General features: G+C 36.2%; 1 protein-coding gene across 5 annotated transcripts in view; it reads right to left on the bottom strand.

Moving 5' to 3' along the window:
* The window catches only part of LOC107598980 (netrin-G2-like), a 114,961-nt gene that overhangs the window by 31,776 nt on the left and 67,789 nt on the right, over positions 1-15,396 (bottom strand). For 3 of the 5 annotated variants that reach the window (XM_016290450.1, XM_016290454.1, XM_016290453.1), the window contains exons 4-6: positions 12,805-12,977; positions 12,425-12,448; positions 10,863-11,039 (exon numbers count right to left, since the gene is read on the bottom strand). In XM_016290450.1, coding sequence (XP_016145936.1) covers positions 10,863-11,039; positions 12,425-12,448; positions 12,805-12,977 — 374 coding nt within the window. The remainder of the gene's footprint in view (positions 1-10,862; positions 11,040-12,424; positions 12,449-12,804; positions 12,978-15,396) is intronic. The other 2 variants (XM_016290451.1, XM_016290455.1) reach the window with 1 other exon arrangement.

Below are 15,396 nucleotides of genomic sequence, written 5' to 3'. Positions count from 1 at the left end.
GGGCCTACAGTATAGTATAAATAAAGACATACAAATTCAAATGTTCTAGGCTCTTTTAAAAGCTAGTAAAGATTCAAAGTGCCTTCTAATAGAATAACTGTAATGTATGCATTCTCACAACCAGGAGGGCAAAAGAACAAAACTCAATGTATGACTTTAAACATGCTCCCTGTTGAATATTTCACCTCTCAATTATTAACACAAGTGAGACCGAATAAATGAAGAATGTCTAACCTAAATAGATGGACGCATGCTTGCATATATTACGGCTTATTTCAAGGTTGAAATGTCTTTGCGAACAGAGTTCTGATGGATTTATTTATCAAAACTTTAATACTGGGAGACATTGAGAGTGCAAACGTGTCAACAAATTGTGATTGTGACATTTACAGGAAGGTCTCTTACCTGGCTGGTCAGGTGCAGTGGGTACGACTGTGACTGTTGGACTAGACGGAGATGGCACCGTAGTTAAAGACGAGGTGTCTATCTGGCTCGAGATGGTAGCAGCTGGCATTGTGGGCAGAAAGCTCGTCACAAGTAGCACTTGGGACAGTAAAATTACAGCACTGAGTCGAGAGCCGAGAGAGTAAGTAAAGAGGGCCAGCTACCTCCTACTGTTAACACTTCTATTTTTAATTTTAGCTTTGGAAAACATACTTGTACTTATGCAAAAGAATACAAAGTCTGTAAAAATTACAAGTGAGTACATCTAGTTGAATAATATAGAAGTTTAATCACTCAGACCTGTTTTCTAGTTTTTATGTATTGCAGTAAATATCTGATGAAAATGATTGTTGTTTTAGATGCTATCTCTGATTTTATTATCATACACTATGATGATTTTTCATGACTAGTATAAATTCAACCACAAATCTAAAACCATCAGCCAAGCAATGCTTGATCTTTAAAGACACTCTACAGTGCATCTACTACTAAACAGCAATGAAAAGGAACTTTAAAGTCAACATGAAATGAAAATCAGCCCTATTTACTTTCCCAGTACAAGATGCTGATATTATTGCGAGTTTTCAAATGTTTGTCTGGTCCACTTTTCACAATCCAATTAATTCCCGACCAAGTTTCATCCTGCATTTTGATCCCACTGAATATCCTGTTTCCTTCAGAATTGCATCACCTCTTTACTTCACCCAGTACAAGATACTGATCTTATTGTGAGTAATTCAAATGTTTGTCTGGTCCACTTTTCACAATCCAATTAATTCCCGACCAAGTTTCATCCTACATTCTCATCCCACTGAATATCCTGTGTCCTTGAGAATTGCATCATATTATGTAAGTAAAATGCATTGCGAATGGCATTTCATGTTGACTTTCATGCAAAACAGGGAGCTAAAAGCATGTCCATTAAACAGGGTTTCATAAATCAAGTCTGTATCCACCAGCTGAACTGCTTTAAGATGCTAATGATGTCTGCCTGTGTCACCTGGTGTATTGGTGAGGGATTCAGGGATCGCTGAGCCACCTGTGGGGCAGGAGGAGAAATCGATGTGTCACTAGTGGTGGCCATGTCTAGTCAGCAGACAGAAGGATGAGCTCGCCAGTGCAGGGATCAGATACCACGACAGTATTGCCCATCAGAGCCTAAATCAGCCTGATCTCAGCTATTTGCTGACCACAAATAAAGGGCACCGCTAAAGACACTTTACTGCAGCCCACAGCACTAAAGGGGACAAGCACTAAAGAAGAACTCAAATGAGCACGATTTTGATGAGGTATGAATTTACACATGACGTCAGTCGGTCATAAAAACTCATCAATTTATGTGCTTATACTGCAAACATTAACAAAAATGTGGTATGCCCATCATGGTCAAGGTGATCTCATTTGTATTCGTAGATTTTCATATGTACAGTTTGTGCACATTTTTATACACAGATTTATTGGTTTAAATCAAAACTGGATATTTAATTGTGCATGCATTTGCATATTACCTTTGCCAATGTAGAGGTCAATCTTCAAGAACACAATTTTAAAATAAATTTTAATATTAATTAGTTATTTAACGCTTTAATATATTGTTGTTTAGTGTTTTATGTATTTGATGTTATTATATTTGTAAAATACACACTCACACATCTGTGTCTCTGTGTGTGTGTGTGTGTGTGTATGTATGTATATATATACGTATGTATGTATATATCTATATATATATATATATATATCTATATATATATATATATATATATATATATATATATAAATACTCTCAGTACTCAGTATAGTTTTTTAATGTCAGCCATTATGTTAATATATCAGGTATGTTATTATGTTAATATTTATTTTTATATATTTGTATATTACTTTTTATATAATTTAGTTTTAATAATATCAGAAATACATTAATATATCAATTTTTAATTAAAGCAATTTATTTTAATTTGCATTTAATTAAAATTTAATATATATGTGTGTGTGTGTGTGTGTGTTACTGGCCTATATTATATATTAACATAATTTATATTCTATGTACTCTATTTTTATTTTAATATTATTATTGTTTTATTTATTATTGGCCATAAGTAAAGGAGCATTAACCTTGATTCGTAATTATTTAAAAGATGTATGTAATGCACTGTGACTATTCGTAACATCTCTGAAGCTGTTCATATGTAAAATGATTTATATTTCAAATGTTAATATGACATTTTATGTCTACCCAGACACACAAAAATGTACACATGCTAAAATCAGACGTGAGACGATCATGTTGTCATGGTAGCATTCAAACACCACTGTTTTACCATAGTACTTTTGTTGAATGTTTGCACATTCTAACTTGTTTATGAACTCCCGTGTGCACAAAGTCAACAAAAAAACACCTTACCCTACTTAAAGTCAGACGCGCTCCTCAATGCCAGCACAATGCTAATCATCTCTGTCTATGCCAGTGTTCAGAGTACTGGACGTCAAATATGGAACGTGGCATTCGGCATCTCATGCATGTTAGTTTGTTTGCGTTTGTCTGGCTGTCTCAGTAGGAGCAGGTGTCTTCCCTCTGGAAGAGGAATGACCATGTCAGCTTACACTGTGCCGGTGCTGATGGGAGCTTTGGGATTCAGCGTGGGCAGCCCACAGTGAGCACCGCAGCAGGCTGATACTTCCTGCTCTCAGGCATGCTGATGTTTTATTAAGGTTGCGTCCCTCCCCAGTGTTTCATAATTAAAGCATGGCTGAAGACACTGTTCCCTAATTCCATGGGTTTATTGTATTTATATGGTTTGCTAATGAAAAATGGTTCGTATAACCGATAGATGTTTTATTTAGTGTTGTGTCTGAGTGTCGTGACTGAAAATAATTTATGTCTCAGTCTGTCTGTAATAATTCAGTGAGAGATTCACACAGGGATTCGTGTTCTTTGAGATCAGTTGCATTTTCGTAATTATACAAACTGGTTTATATAAAGGGGGACATATATCATGGAAAATAAAAGACTTTGTAGTATGTACTCTTTTATACCCTAATGCAATGCTAAACTTCCTTCCATCAGGATATTTATAGAAAGCCATGGTTTCGACGTCTGAACCAATGAACAGTTGAAAAAGTTTTAAAGGATTGGAACAGCATGGGGGTGAGTAAATGTTGACAGAATTTAGATTTTTGGGTGAAAATAACTGAATGACTGACCACATTTACATATCATTGTTTATTCGTTATTTAACAGATTTCTCGAAGAAGTAAGAAAATCATAACAGAGGCTGTTTACAGCACATACACTACCAATCACAAGTTCAGTGAGGTCAGTAAGATTTTTTTTTAATGTTTTAAATGCTCACCCAGGCTGCATTTATTTGATCAAAAATACAGTAATATTGTAAAATATTATTGCAATTTAAAATAACGATTTTTTTATTTTAATATAATTTCAAATGTAATTTATTTATGTGATGCAAAGCTGAATTTTAGCAGTCATTACTCCAGTCTTCAGTGTCACATGATCCTTCAGAAATCATTCTTATATGCTGATTTGGTGCTTAAGAAACATTTCTTATTTACTTTTTAAAAAAAATTTAATTATAAATGTCTTTACTCTCATTTTTTTTAACAATTTAATACATTCTAGCTGAATAAAAATATAAATTTCTTTAAAAAAAACGAATCCCATACCTTAGATACATATGGTATAGGGGTCTAAACCAGTGTTTCCCAACCTTTTTTTAGTCGCAGCACCCTTTGGAAATTTTAACAAACTTGTGGCACCCTACAAAATTAATTTTGTCACAATATTTGAATTTCTAACTTCGATATGATAATTTGAAAAGTGTAGATATTCAGTACAACAGGGAAGAACTGCAGAATATAATGTCATACAAATATTTTTAATATTATAAAAAGAAATGTGTCCATCAATGGTGGCAATCAATAGGCTCATTTCTAATGAAGAGACCAATTTATATGACAGATTTTAATGTAGGCTTTTATTCATATGTAAACATTGTGAGATAGCTAGTTATAATGGTAATTAAACAAAGTTTTGCTCACTCAGTGTATTTTTCATTTTACAGCTGGGTAATTTTGTTGCAGTAGCACGAGCTTGATTTAAAACTTTGAATTTAATAAAAAAAATGACAAGGAGGCTATGCAGTTAATAATAAAATAAGAACAAATAAAGAAATTACTAATAATAGCACAAATAAAAAAATAACGATAGGCCTACAAATGAAATAAATTGCTGTTTTTCTAACACACAGTAGGGCTATTAAGAATTTTTTTTTTTTTTACCAATTATCCAAATAATGTTTAATCCTAGAAAGCTATTATTATCAGAGGACACGTGAGCATAACGGTTAGCAGATCAATGAATGAGAGGGCAGAGTTCCCAGAGTTGCCCGTTTACCACACCTTGTTACAACACAGTAGGGCTATTGCAAACAGAAACAATACTGTACTACATAGATGTTTCCTGTCAGCTTGATTTTTGAGTGGACTTTGCTGTTTCGATGAGCATGAATGCTATATTAGTGGAGCGCTCACATAGAGCGGGATAATATGCAGAGCGTCACACCACGTGAAAGTGAAACCTGACCTGTGAACTAATTTTCGGCAGACGAAATTTCAGTGCATCTCTAATTATTGGCGACACAAGAAATGGATATTATATAATAGCTGCTTTTTTGAACATTTTAGCAATTTAAAAATATATAAAAAATGAGTTTTTGCGCGGCACCCCTGCTCTCGACAGGCGGCACCCCGGTTGGGAACCACTGGTTCTAAACTGTCACAAAGTGGATCAAAAATATTCACACAAAAAAATTAATTACTTGGTGCTAAAAAAAAAAGCCACGTAATAGATCAGTCGGTCACGTTAACTGTATGATATAAAAAGCTCCAAAATGAAGATATGAAGACATAAGGAGTTTATTATTGTGGCAGATGTGTAAAATGATTGAAAAAAAAGGTTCAGGAGTCAATATATCTGTTCTGGTGTTACAACTGTGCAATTCTTTTTAATATTGGTCTTGATGGTGCTAGATGTACTGTTTATTCAACATCTTTTACAACAGTTTTTTTTTTAACATGCTGTGTCACGCATGTCCATTCACACAAAATGATCAGTTGAGGCCACCAGAGTGGAATTATCATCCAGTGCCTTTTAACAGGCTACTAATCGAATTAGTCTCTCACAGCGCACTCATGCTTTCTAGACAAAGAGTGTATCTGTGCCTGTGTGAGAGAGAGCTCGGAGCTCGGTACAGGGCTGATGAGCAGGGAACGGGTAACAGGAGGGCAGGCATATGGCCATGGGGGGTTAACGTGAGAGCTGGAGCATGGGCAGATTTCTCACGTCACAACCCACCCCCCCACCCCACCCCTAACCGCCATCTGCCACCAAACCAGACCAGAACCAAAAGAGCAGGCACAGAGTGGCCCAATCTACTTCAGACCGCTCTCAGTCTCTGGCAACATTAGAACGACAGAGAGAAACAAAGAAAGAGTGTTTAAAAAAAGGCAGGCTTGCAATCTTGTGAATTAATGACTCTGTTCCAAGGTCTAGTAAGCTGACTATTTAAGGCATCATAAGTGCACCCCTGCTGTTCCAAAAGGTAGGCAGGATGACTGTGCTGCCTTCTAAGAAAATGTATTTCGGCCAGATTCTAAAGCAGAATGTATGCTTCACAAGGGAAGCAATGCCAAAATGCATTGTGACAATCTATCCAAGAAGGTGGACGAAGCATGAGAAATGTTGATTTATAAATATACTTGCATTTTTTTATGCAAAAAGTATGGCTAAAAATAGTAAATCTAAAAAGTAGTCTATTTTACATCATTTGTGAGTGCTATATTTGTGCTTGTTAGTTTCACAAACTCTAACACAAGAATGAAACTAACAAGAAAATATTTTATGTACTTGAACCAGGAAAGACCAGAATCTCCAAAACAGTTTTCCAAGGTTACGTTTCAATAGTGTATTATAATTTCAGAGTAGCGAGTAACAGTGTCATATTTTATAGTTAATTTGTTGTTGATGCTATTGAAATGTACAACACATTTAGATTTATTTGATTATTCTTTGCCATACTTTTTCTTTTCATTTTCTTTTTTTTCTCATTTTTAAAAAAATTATAGATTCTAGAATGTGCAAACTGCCAAAGTGATTGGCTCATTCAAATTGAAGACGGGGGGCTTCCATTCCATCACACACCTAATGAGCCATACAATTTCTCCCATGCATTTTTTACGAATGTTCTGTCTCCTCATACCATATATGTGTGTTTGACTTAAAGCAACAGTATTTTTTTTTTTTTTTTTTAACCTTGTAATACCAGTTTTAAAATCAGTCTGATGGTAAACTGACTTCTAATAAGGCGAATAACTATTTCCCCAAACGCCTGTTCTGGGAGTATGTGAGTTTGGTGAGTGGGTACGAAATTCTGCTAAAAGGGCGCATTTTTACGGTAAAATCAAATGCATATGTACAGCTATCCACTGTAATTATGACAGTGAACTCCGCTCACTTAACTGTAGACAAAACTACATTCAGTTGCTTTGAGGAGTGCTGTTTGTGTGACCCATGAATTTGCTGTCTGTTTAGATAATTCAGTCACTTATGAGCTTCCATTTCAGTTAGCATGCTGTCTCAGAAGGCAGGCGCCTATGTAGGCTGTAGACAGCGAGGAAGTTCACTTGGTTTTGGAACAGAGCCAGTCCCTTGCAGTAATTATGAATAATTTTACCTTTATTACGTATAGTTGCTTACTAAATCTTCGAGATGCTTCTCCCCATGCTCTGCCTCAGACACTTGGGCATGAAGATGTGCAATAACATTGCCCTTGCTGGATAAATGCATGAGGGTTATTTTTAGTGTGATGGGAGGCCCACAAGATTAATAAACATTCATCATCCATTTCCTCCAAATTCCTGCTCTCCGTCTTTCTCTATTGCATTCTCCCTCTCTCTCTCTTTCACTCTGTTTTCCTCTCTGTCTTCTCCTTTAGGACAGTGAGAGCTTTCCAAACACTCTATCCAGGAAAGAAGAATGGAATAAACGGTGCTTCCATATTTTATTCCAAAGTAAAATTTAATAAAAATAAAATAAAAAATGACACTGGATAGCAGTAGGGTTCAATCCCAGGATTGTTTGGAGATAATTTTGGTAATGATGTCTTGATTTGCCCCTGAAGCGCATATGCTGATAACCTTCCCGTTTCAGCGTGACGAGTGCAGAGGTCACTGCTACTGGAGCAACTAGATTTCAACAAGAGTTGCGTCCACATTCTAATTTATTCTGGTCACTAACTGCTGAGTGCTGACTAGATTATAAGGCTTGTAAAATAAACAATTTCATTTTTTTATATTGATGTTTACAGGTGGGTAAATCTGAAATCAGTCATACATGCCACAGTAATAGACTGGCATTCAATGAAGTGTAAAGTAATACATACTTATTATTTCAGAGATATACAAAGCAAACAAAGTGGATTATACAGTTAGATTTTTGATGTCTTTTTATGTGTGGCTAACTAATGCGTTCTCACACATTGACTGAATTCACATGGCTTTTCCAATTATTTGTGATTTACTGGGAATTAACAATTTAATAATTATTTAACAGTAATTTCACGCAAAAATAGTTAATATGCATGATAAAATGAGGTATACACCTACTATAAAAAATAAAAATTGTTTTTAATTAAAGGGGTCATATGATGCGATTTCAATTATTCCTTTCTCTTTGGAGTGTTACAAGCTCTTGGTGCATAAAGAAGATCTGTAAAGTTGCAAAGACGAAAGTCTCAAATCCAAAGAGATTTTCTTTATAAAAGTGAAGAGTCAACCACGCCTACCTAAAACGGCTCATTCTAACATGCCCCCACATGTCTACGTCACTATGTGGAAATATTAGCATAATGCCGCCCAAATGTTCACGCAAAGAAAGAAGGCATGGTTTCAGGAACCGCAGTAGTGTTGATGCAGCCATGTCAGGGAGACGGTGTGTGTTTCAGTGCGAAAGCAAAAACACTTTATTTGGCCTTCCGGAAGTAGATGCAATTAGGAATCATTGGTTAAGATTTATTTACAACAGAACAGCACAACCCAGATGTTAAAATTTGTGCAACGCATTTTATGGTCGACAGTATTTTGAACCCATGCCAACATATTCTGTTACACCAAATACACAAAATAATGATCTTTAAAATAGCATCATATGACCCCTTTAATACTTTTATTCAGCAAGGATGCATTAAATTGATTAAAAGTGACACTAAAGACATTCATAATGTTGCAGAAGATTTCTATTTCAAATAAATGCTTTCTTTCTGTTCATCAAAGAATCCTGGGGGGGGGAGTGAAAATCTTAAACTGTTTTCAACCATGATAATAATAAGAAAATATTTGTTGAGCACTAAATCAGCATATAGGAATGATTTCTGAAGGATGTGACACTGAAGACTAGAGTAATGATGCTAAAACTCAGCTTTGCATCACAGGAGTAAATAACATTTCCTGAGATTTGCCATGTGCATGGGAGCCCTGTAATAATGGCCTCAAACAATATCTTTTAATTTTAATGTCATTAATACAATGAACTATTAATTTAAAACTTTTTCCAGCTGTTTCCCAGCTAACTGAGAAAAACCTGTGCACCCTCACAGAAGTTACATATCATAAAGCCAATCAGAACTTGGGATTTCTCTGGCTGTTGCTGGTTTTGTCTGCAGTATACTTCAGACTGTCTGTGAATGGTATATGTTTAAGGCTGAGACTAACTGGAATCCAGATGTTTTTCATGCAAATCAAAGATCTGACTCGAGTTTCATAATCGGACTATTCAGATTTCAGCTATGTCCTTGGCGAGTGTCAGAGTGCTCCATTATTCAGTGGGGTGAATAAACACAGTGACACGTCCCTGTTCAATAAGTTCCCATTCAGTCAGTCACGTTCTACGTTACGTCAGTGACTGACGAATTGGGATCTCGCCCGAGAGCCCAATCACCTTCGAGTGTTAACTAAACAAGCCAATGACAGTTGGCGTGCGTGTTTCGCCACGCGCACCCCAGCAATAGTGGCGTTTTCCATACGGATCCCAATTCGTCAGTCACTGACGTAACGTTGAACGTGACTGATCGAATGGGAACGTCTAGTTTCCTTTCCCTCCTTAAGGGAACGAGGGTTACACAAGTAACCTAGACGTTATTGAACCACAAATTCTTCCCAGGGTTTAAAAATATTAGAAGTGACCATGAAACTTTTAGTACAGGACAGTTTCTTCCTGTAACAGCACACACAATGTCTATTTTAAAAGGGGCATTGCACCTTAGGCTCAGGGGAAAAACCTCTCTCACACATCATTAAGCATACATAAAACATTACTTTTTTGTGGACAAATGCTGACAGAACTTGCAAAATCTGATTCGCATGCTGTGAATGATTATTTTTCCCACTCTAAACAATCCCAGTTCTTTCCAGTGAGGGTTATTAAATATTTTCAGCTTGGCAATGATTGAAAAAAATGACATCCCAAACTCCAAAATCAGGCCATTCTGACAGGCCCTAATAATATTGAATTATGGAGATATTTCAACATATTACTTTGAGTGAAATAATGTATTAATGTGTCTTCTGCATGTGTGTTTGATGGCAGGCAGCGGGACCCTGAGGGAGAGTGAGCGTCCATGGCCCGACACACGCTGTGATAAATTGCTCTCACTCCAGTGAGTGTTATTCATTGGTCAGAGGTTGGGAAGAAACGCTTCAGTTATGGTTTCAAATGGTAATAATACCACCTGCCAGTACTTGTGGTATATAGGCAGTTGACACAACTTGTAATTTCTCTTAAGGCCATTTTCTCTTATATTTTGAACAATTTGTTAGAAAGGAGACAGATTTTGACCATAAAAATAAAGCAATTTTAGCGGTTTCAAAAACATAGTTGTTGTTTTGCAATATGAAATATATTGGACATATCTAAGTGTGTTTGTTTCCAAAAAGAACTGGTCATGAATTTACATATTACATTGATATATATAACTTATATACACCTAACTTATTGCTCTAATGACCTCAAACTTTTTGAAGGGTATTGTAAAGCTTTATGTTAATTTCCATGTCCATTTGTCAACTACCCATGCATGTACCATGATACTGAATGATTACCATATCCATGTACTATGTAATTTACATGGTTCTTTATGGTATTTCCTTAGAATACCATGATATTAACATGGTACATGACCAAAAATGCACTGTAATACCAAGATACTTTTTGATACTTTTATGCATTTCTGTTATGTTCTTCTAGTTTATCTAAAGAGCTCATCTACTGAACACTGCTCAACTACTACAAGACTAACCTATTTTAATCTACAACTGCACTACTCTATGGACTTTAAACCAGCTCTGACCTGTAAACATGTTTACAGACGCTGATGTACCCCGAGTCTGGGTTACTGCGATCGGCTGGACTGAACCTGTGGCGGCTGGTGTTGAGTCTGATGTCAGTTGGACTGTGGGTGGTGTTATGGATGTAGTTATGGACATTGGTACAGTGGCAGGATCAAGCGTAACTGCTAGTGTTGGCACTGAAAATGGAGAACAACATTATAGCCTGTTTTTTCGTTTGGCAAATGAGTGAGGGTGCACTATGTAACTTTTTTCTAGTCTTTGAATTGATACTGATACTGAAAATAGTCCCCAGCTAGGTAACTTCCAATAAGTCTATTTTCAGGCGCTGCGTAATATCATTGCGCCTGCTGCACCCATGGTACGGCAGCAAAGTTCCTTGATTATTACGCCGGAATGAGAGTATAGTTCCTAGCCATATCAGCCTAGAAAATCGCAACTTTTCATTTTCCGTTGGTTTTAGTGCACGATGTAACTACAGAAGAGTCAAGTTTTAAATAGGAAAAATATCGAAACTCTTTGGTCATTTTTGAGCGAGATGCTAACGGTCTAATCAGATTTAATGATCTATGCTAAGCTACAGCTAAAAGTGCTACCGCCAGACCCTGAGATCGACTGAATGGATTCGAAAACGGTAAAACTCAACTGTTTAACTCTAGGGGAGTTGGAAAATGAGCCTATTTTCAAAAATAGTGGAGTGTTCCTTTAAAGCAGTCCAAAAGAATTTCTTAGCTATGCATATTACTAATCAGGAATTAAGTTTTTACAAAATATCTTCATGGAACATGATCTTTACTTAATATCCTAATGACCTATATGACCTATACCTGTATTGTTGCCTATTGCTACAAATATACAAATATATGCGACTTAAGACCAGTTTTTGTGGTCCAGGGTCACATTTATCACCCATTTTCCACAACTGAACGTGTCGTAAAAATCGTTTACTGAGATGATGTTTGCCGTATTTAACTGGTCACATGATCTCATTATGGCCACCACCAAGAGAAGAGAACTTTCTTATCTAATTAAACAGCTTTTATGCAGCTGATATGACTAAATTGTTCATCTAAACCATTTGAAACATTTTTCAAAAGTACCACAGATTTCTCCAGATGCAAAACTTAGTCATATATGAGCCACTAGCATCACTAAAAATGTAAATGTTTCACCTTTAAGCTGGAAAAAAAGTATCAAAGTGCACCTTTAAGATTCCTCTATACTTTTCTTGAGATCAGTCATCACCTCAGATTTCCAACAAAACAGCATTAGACCACCACAAATGGGCAGAACCGCGCTGAAATTTCTTATAACCTTGAGCGCACCCTCATAGATCACTAGCCAGCATTAGAATGCTTTGCGTCTTACATCACATGAAACATTTATGAAGTAGAAAACTGTGGAAAAATGCATCACGCCATCAGAGTTCACCATGACAGTTAAGGGATGGATCAGAACCAACGTCTTGCTAACGACATGAAATAAAGAGGCCAAAAAGAGTGATGGCAGCAGGAGCGAAAACATGAAAACGACAGTCAGCGCATTCCATTAGCATGCCACTTACTGTCAGACGTTCCCGACGCCTCACCTGCAAACAGAAAGAGAGGAAGATAAAACAAATGAGAGAGTTTTACTCATTTATTTTTCAAAACACTCCTGTGGGTTTATTTTATTTATTCCTCTACCAATCTGGAGCACATCTAAGAGTTAAAAAATACAGAAACCTGCCTAGCTTTTACACGCAGTGAACGTACAGTAGCGATGAACTGTATATTTCTCCTATTCAATATGTCTTCTTTTTATTGCGAAGTTTACTTGAAAGCTTCGTGCTATTCTACTTTCCTTAGCGAGTGAAGATGCCCCAGTTTTCTACATTGTACGTAAATCATAGCTTCCCCTCAGGTGTGTGCGCGTGTCTGAATACAGCAGGTGCATAATTCGTACAAATGTTCGGCGAGCCGTTCGGGGTGGGCAGGTAGGAGCCAGGCTTCCAGGACTTGGCTTTGAATCCTCTCTCGCAGGCTGAACAGTCTTGTCCAGTGGTGTTGTGCTCACAGTCGCACTGAAGGGTCCCATCACGGAGGGAGCACTGACCGGCGTGGAGGTTACACTTACACCTGTGAAAACAGGGAACACCAATTAGCACACTTGTTACATCGCAGCCACAGGCAAGGGCGAAAGCTGCACCACCGAGGATAATTCCCACCTTTTATTTGTTAGGGTCACCCGAGGTAACTCATTAGCTCAGCTGCTCGGCTCAAGAAATCAGCTAGGCTAATTAGTGGAGCCAGACATCGTAGCGCATGGCTGAAACATTACCTGTAGGGAATACTGTGGATTCTAAAGATCTTTACAGTGTGGTTGATGTGTTTACAGTTATATAGAAGAGGATTTGGGGCCAATGAGATTTCACTGTGGGCGGGGCTAACCAGTACAACGCTGGTTCTGTTGCTTATCATGGCTGTTGTGGAGAAAATCTCATCTCCGGAAGTCACTGTACTAACTTGCATGAAGTTAAATTGTTTTTAAAGATTTTATTTATTTTTTTACTTAAATTGGATGTGTCTCGTGGACACTGCTCTGCAATAAATCCTATTAATAATGAGTATTTTGTCTTATTTTCTAGGTGACTTCTAAAAGATTTTCAAACAAGAAAAATGAACTTGAAAATCAACTCTGTGTTAGATATTGGACTAAGAGGTCCTATTAATAGATTGTTTAATTGAGTGTACATTATCTTCATGCACAGGCATTTTTTGTATTATTATTATTATTTTCTTTTTTACTTAAGTCTAAACAAGATAAATTGATGTGACAAAATTTGCCAGTACAGTGCAGTGTTATTGTAAAACTATTAAATATTTCAAAGAAATGTTTTTGCTAATTCACATAAAGTTGAGATAAAATAAAATATAAATGGTGAAAAAACTAAATAGATGAAAAACTTTGAAGTAAATTTTTTTCAGTCAAGTTGATGTATAAAATTACTAAAACTGAAATAAAAAATAAATCAAAGCTAAATAAAAATGTAAATTACAAAAGCACATAAAATTACTAAAAACGTATTTTAAAGTGTAAATTATTAATAAATCAAATATTCATAATTTTTTTAATAGTACATAAATAACACTGGTGTAGAGGATATATCTTTAATATAAGTGTATTTTGTCAATGCATTGGCATATTTTTTTTTACTTGTTTTAAATCTAAAAATCAAGTAAGAAAACTAGAACTATTAAATCATTTTTAATAACTTAAAACTGAAATTAAATATAAATATTAAAGGAAAAACTTAAAAAGGTAAACATTTCTAATTAGTTTTAGTTGAAATATGAAATTATTATAACTCAAATAAAAATAAATTAAAGCTAAGTAGAAATAGTAAAAATTAATAAAAATGACAAAAACACAACAAAACTGACAAAAAATTATTATTAAATTTCACCAAAAAACAAGTGGGGAGAGAGACAGATTCGCATGAAGAATGTTTTTTTATTTTTTATTTTTTTGCAGTGTGTGGTCCTAAACGCTTCTGTCTGCACTTTTCTAGAGATTAGTGTGATCTTTTTTACTTTCCTCAATGTTTCTAATCTTTCATCATTATCAAGACTCTTCCCATGCCCCATGTTTTTAAGCACTTTAGAGTCTGTGTTTGTTGTAGATGCGGGAGAGTTTGATTCTGGTTGTCTCTGATGTTGGAGATAAAACTCTGGGATCTTTGGGGACAGTAAACAGCATCCGTCTGCTCTACTCCAAATATAGCAGCCGTCTACTGGGGGGAAGGGAATACCTCAAAAAAGACGGAACCAACAAAAGAGAGAGAGAGAGTGAGTAATGATTATCGCTAGTAATGAGAATAAATGGGGGATATTGAGATGGCCTCGCCTTGTCTCTCCTTATCATTGGCTTTATAAGAAAAATCTGCAGTGCTCCACAAAATATCGCTTCCCTCCTTTGAGTTTATGAGGAATGCTCTGGCTATCTGACAGCCGAGTTTAAGGATAGCTGAGATTAAAGGTCTGGGGAAGAAAGCAGGTTAGTATGGAAATGACAACTTTTGCAATTATAATCTCCCTAATCAAATAAGTGTGTAAATCCCAATGCTTCTGATTTTTTTTTCATCCTCACTAGAGCGAACAGCTATCCATTTGCATGAAATATTTATGAAGCTGACCTATATATTTCCATGCGGACACCCCATAACCGAACCTTGTATTGCCGTATAATGAGGTCATACCTCGCCCTCCGAAGATTTCCTTGAAAAAAAGTGATGCCTTGCCAACATATTGTACGAAACTCCGGAATAAAATGCTGTCTTATGCCCTGCAAGATTGCTGTAAAGCTATTGACACCCCATAACCGAACCTTGTATTGCCGTATAATGAGGTCATACCTCGCCCTCCGAAGATTTCCTTGAAAAAAAGTGATGCCTTGCCAACATATTGTACGAAACTCCGGAATAAAATGCTGTCTTATGCCCTGCAAGATTGCTGTAAAGCTATTCCTGTATGTATATATATATATATATAAATATTA

Source organism: Sinocyclocheilus grahami, unplaced genomic scaffold (assembly GCF_001515645.1).
Source record: "Sinocyclocheilus grahami isolate Dianchi unplaced genomic scaffold, SAMN03320097.WGS_v1.1 scaffold259.1, whole genome shotgun sequence".
Classification (NCBI taxonomy): domain Eukaryota; kingdom Metazoa; phylum Chordata; class Actinopteri; order Cypriniformes; family Cyprinidae; genus Sinocyclocheilus; species Sinocyclocheilus grahami.
Note: the sequence above shows the minus strand (reverse complement) of the source record. Positions and strands in the feature narration are given on the sequence as shown.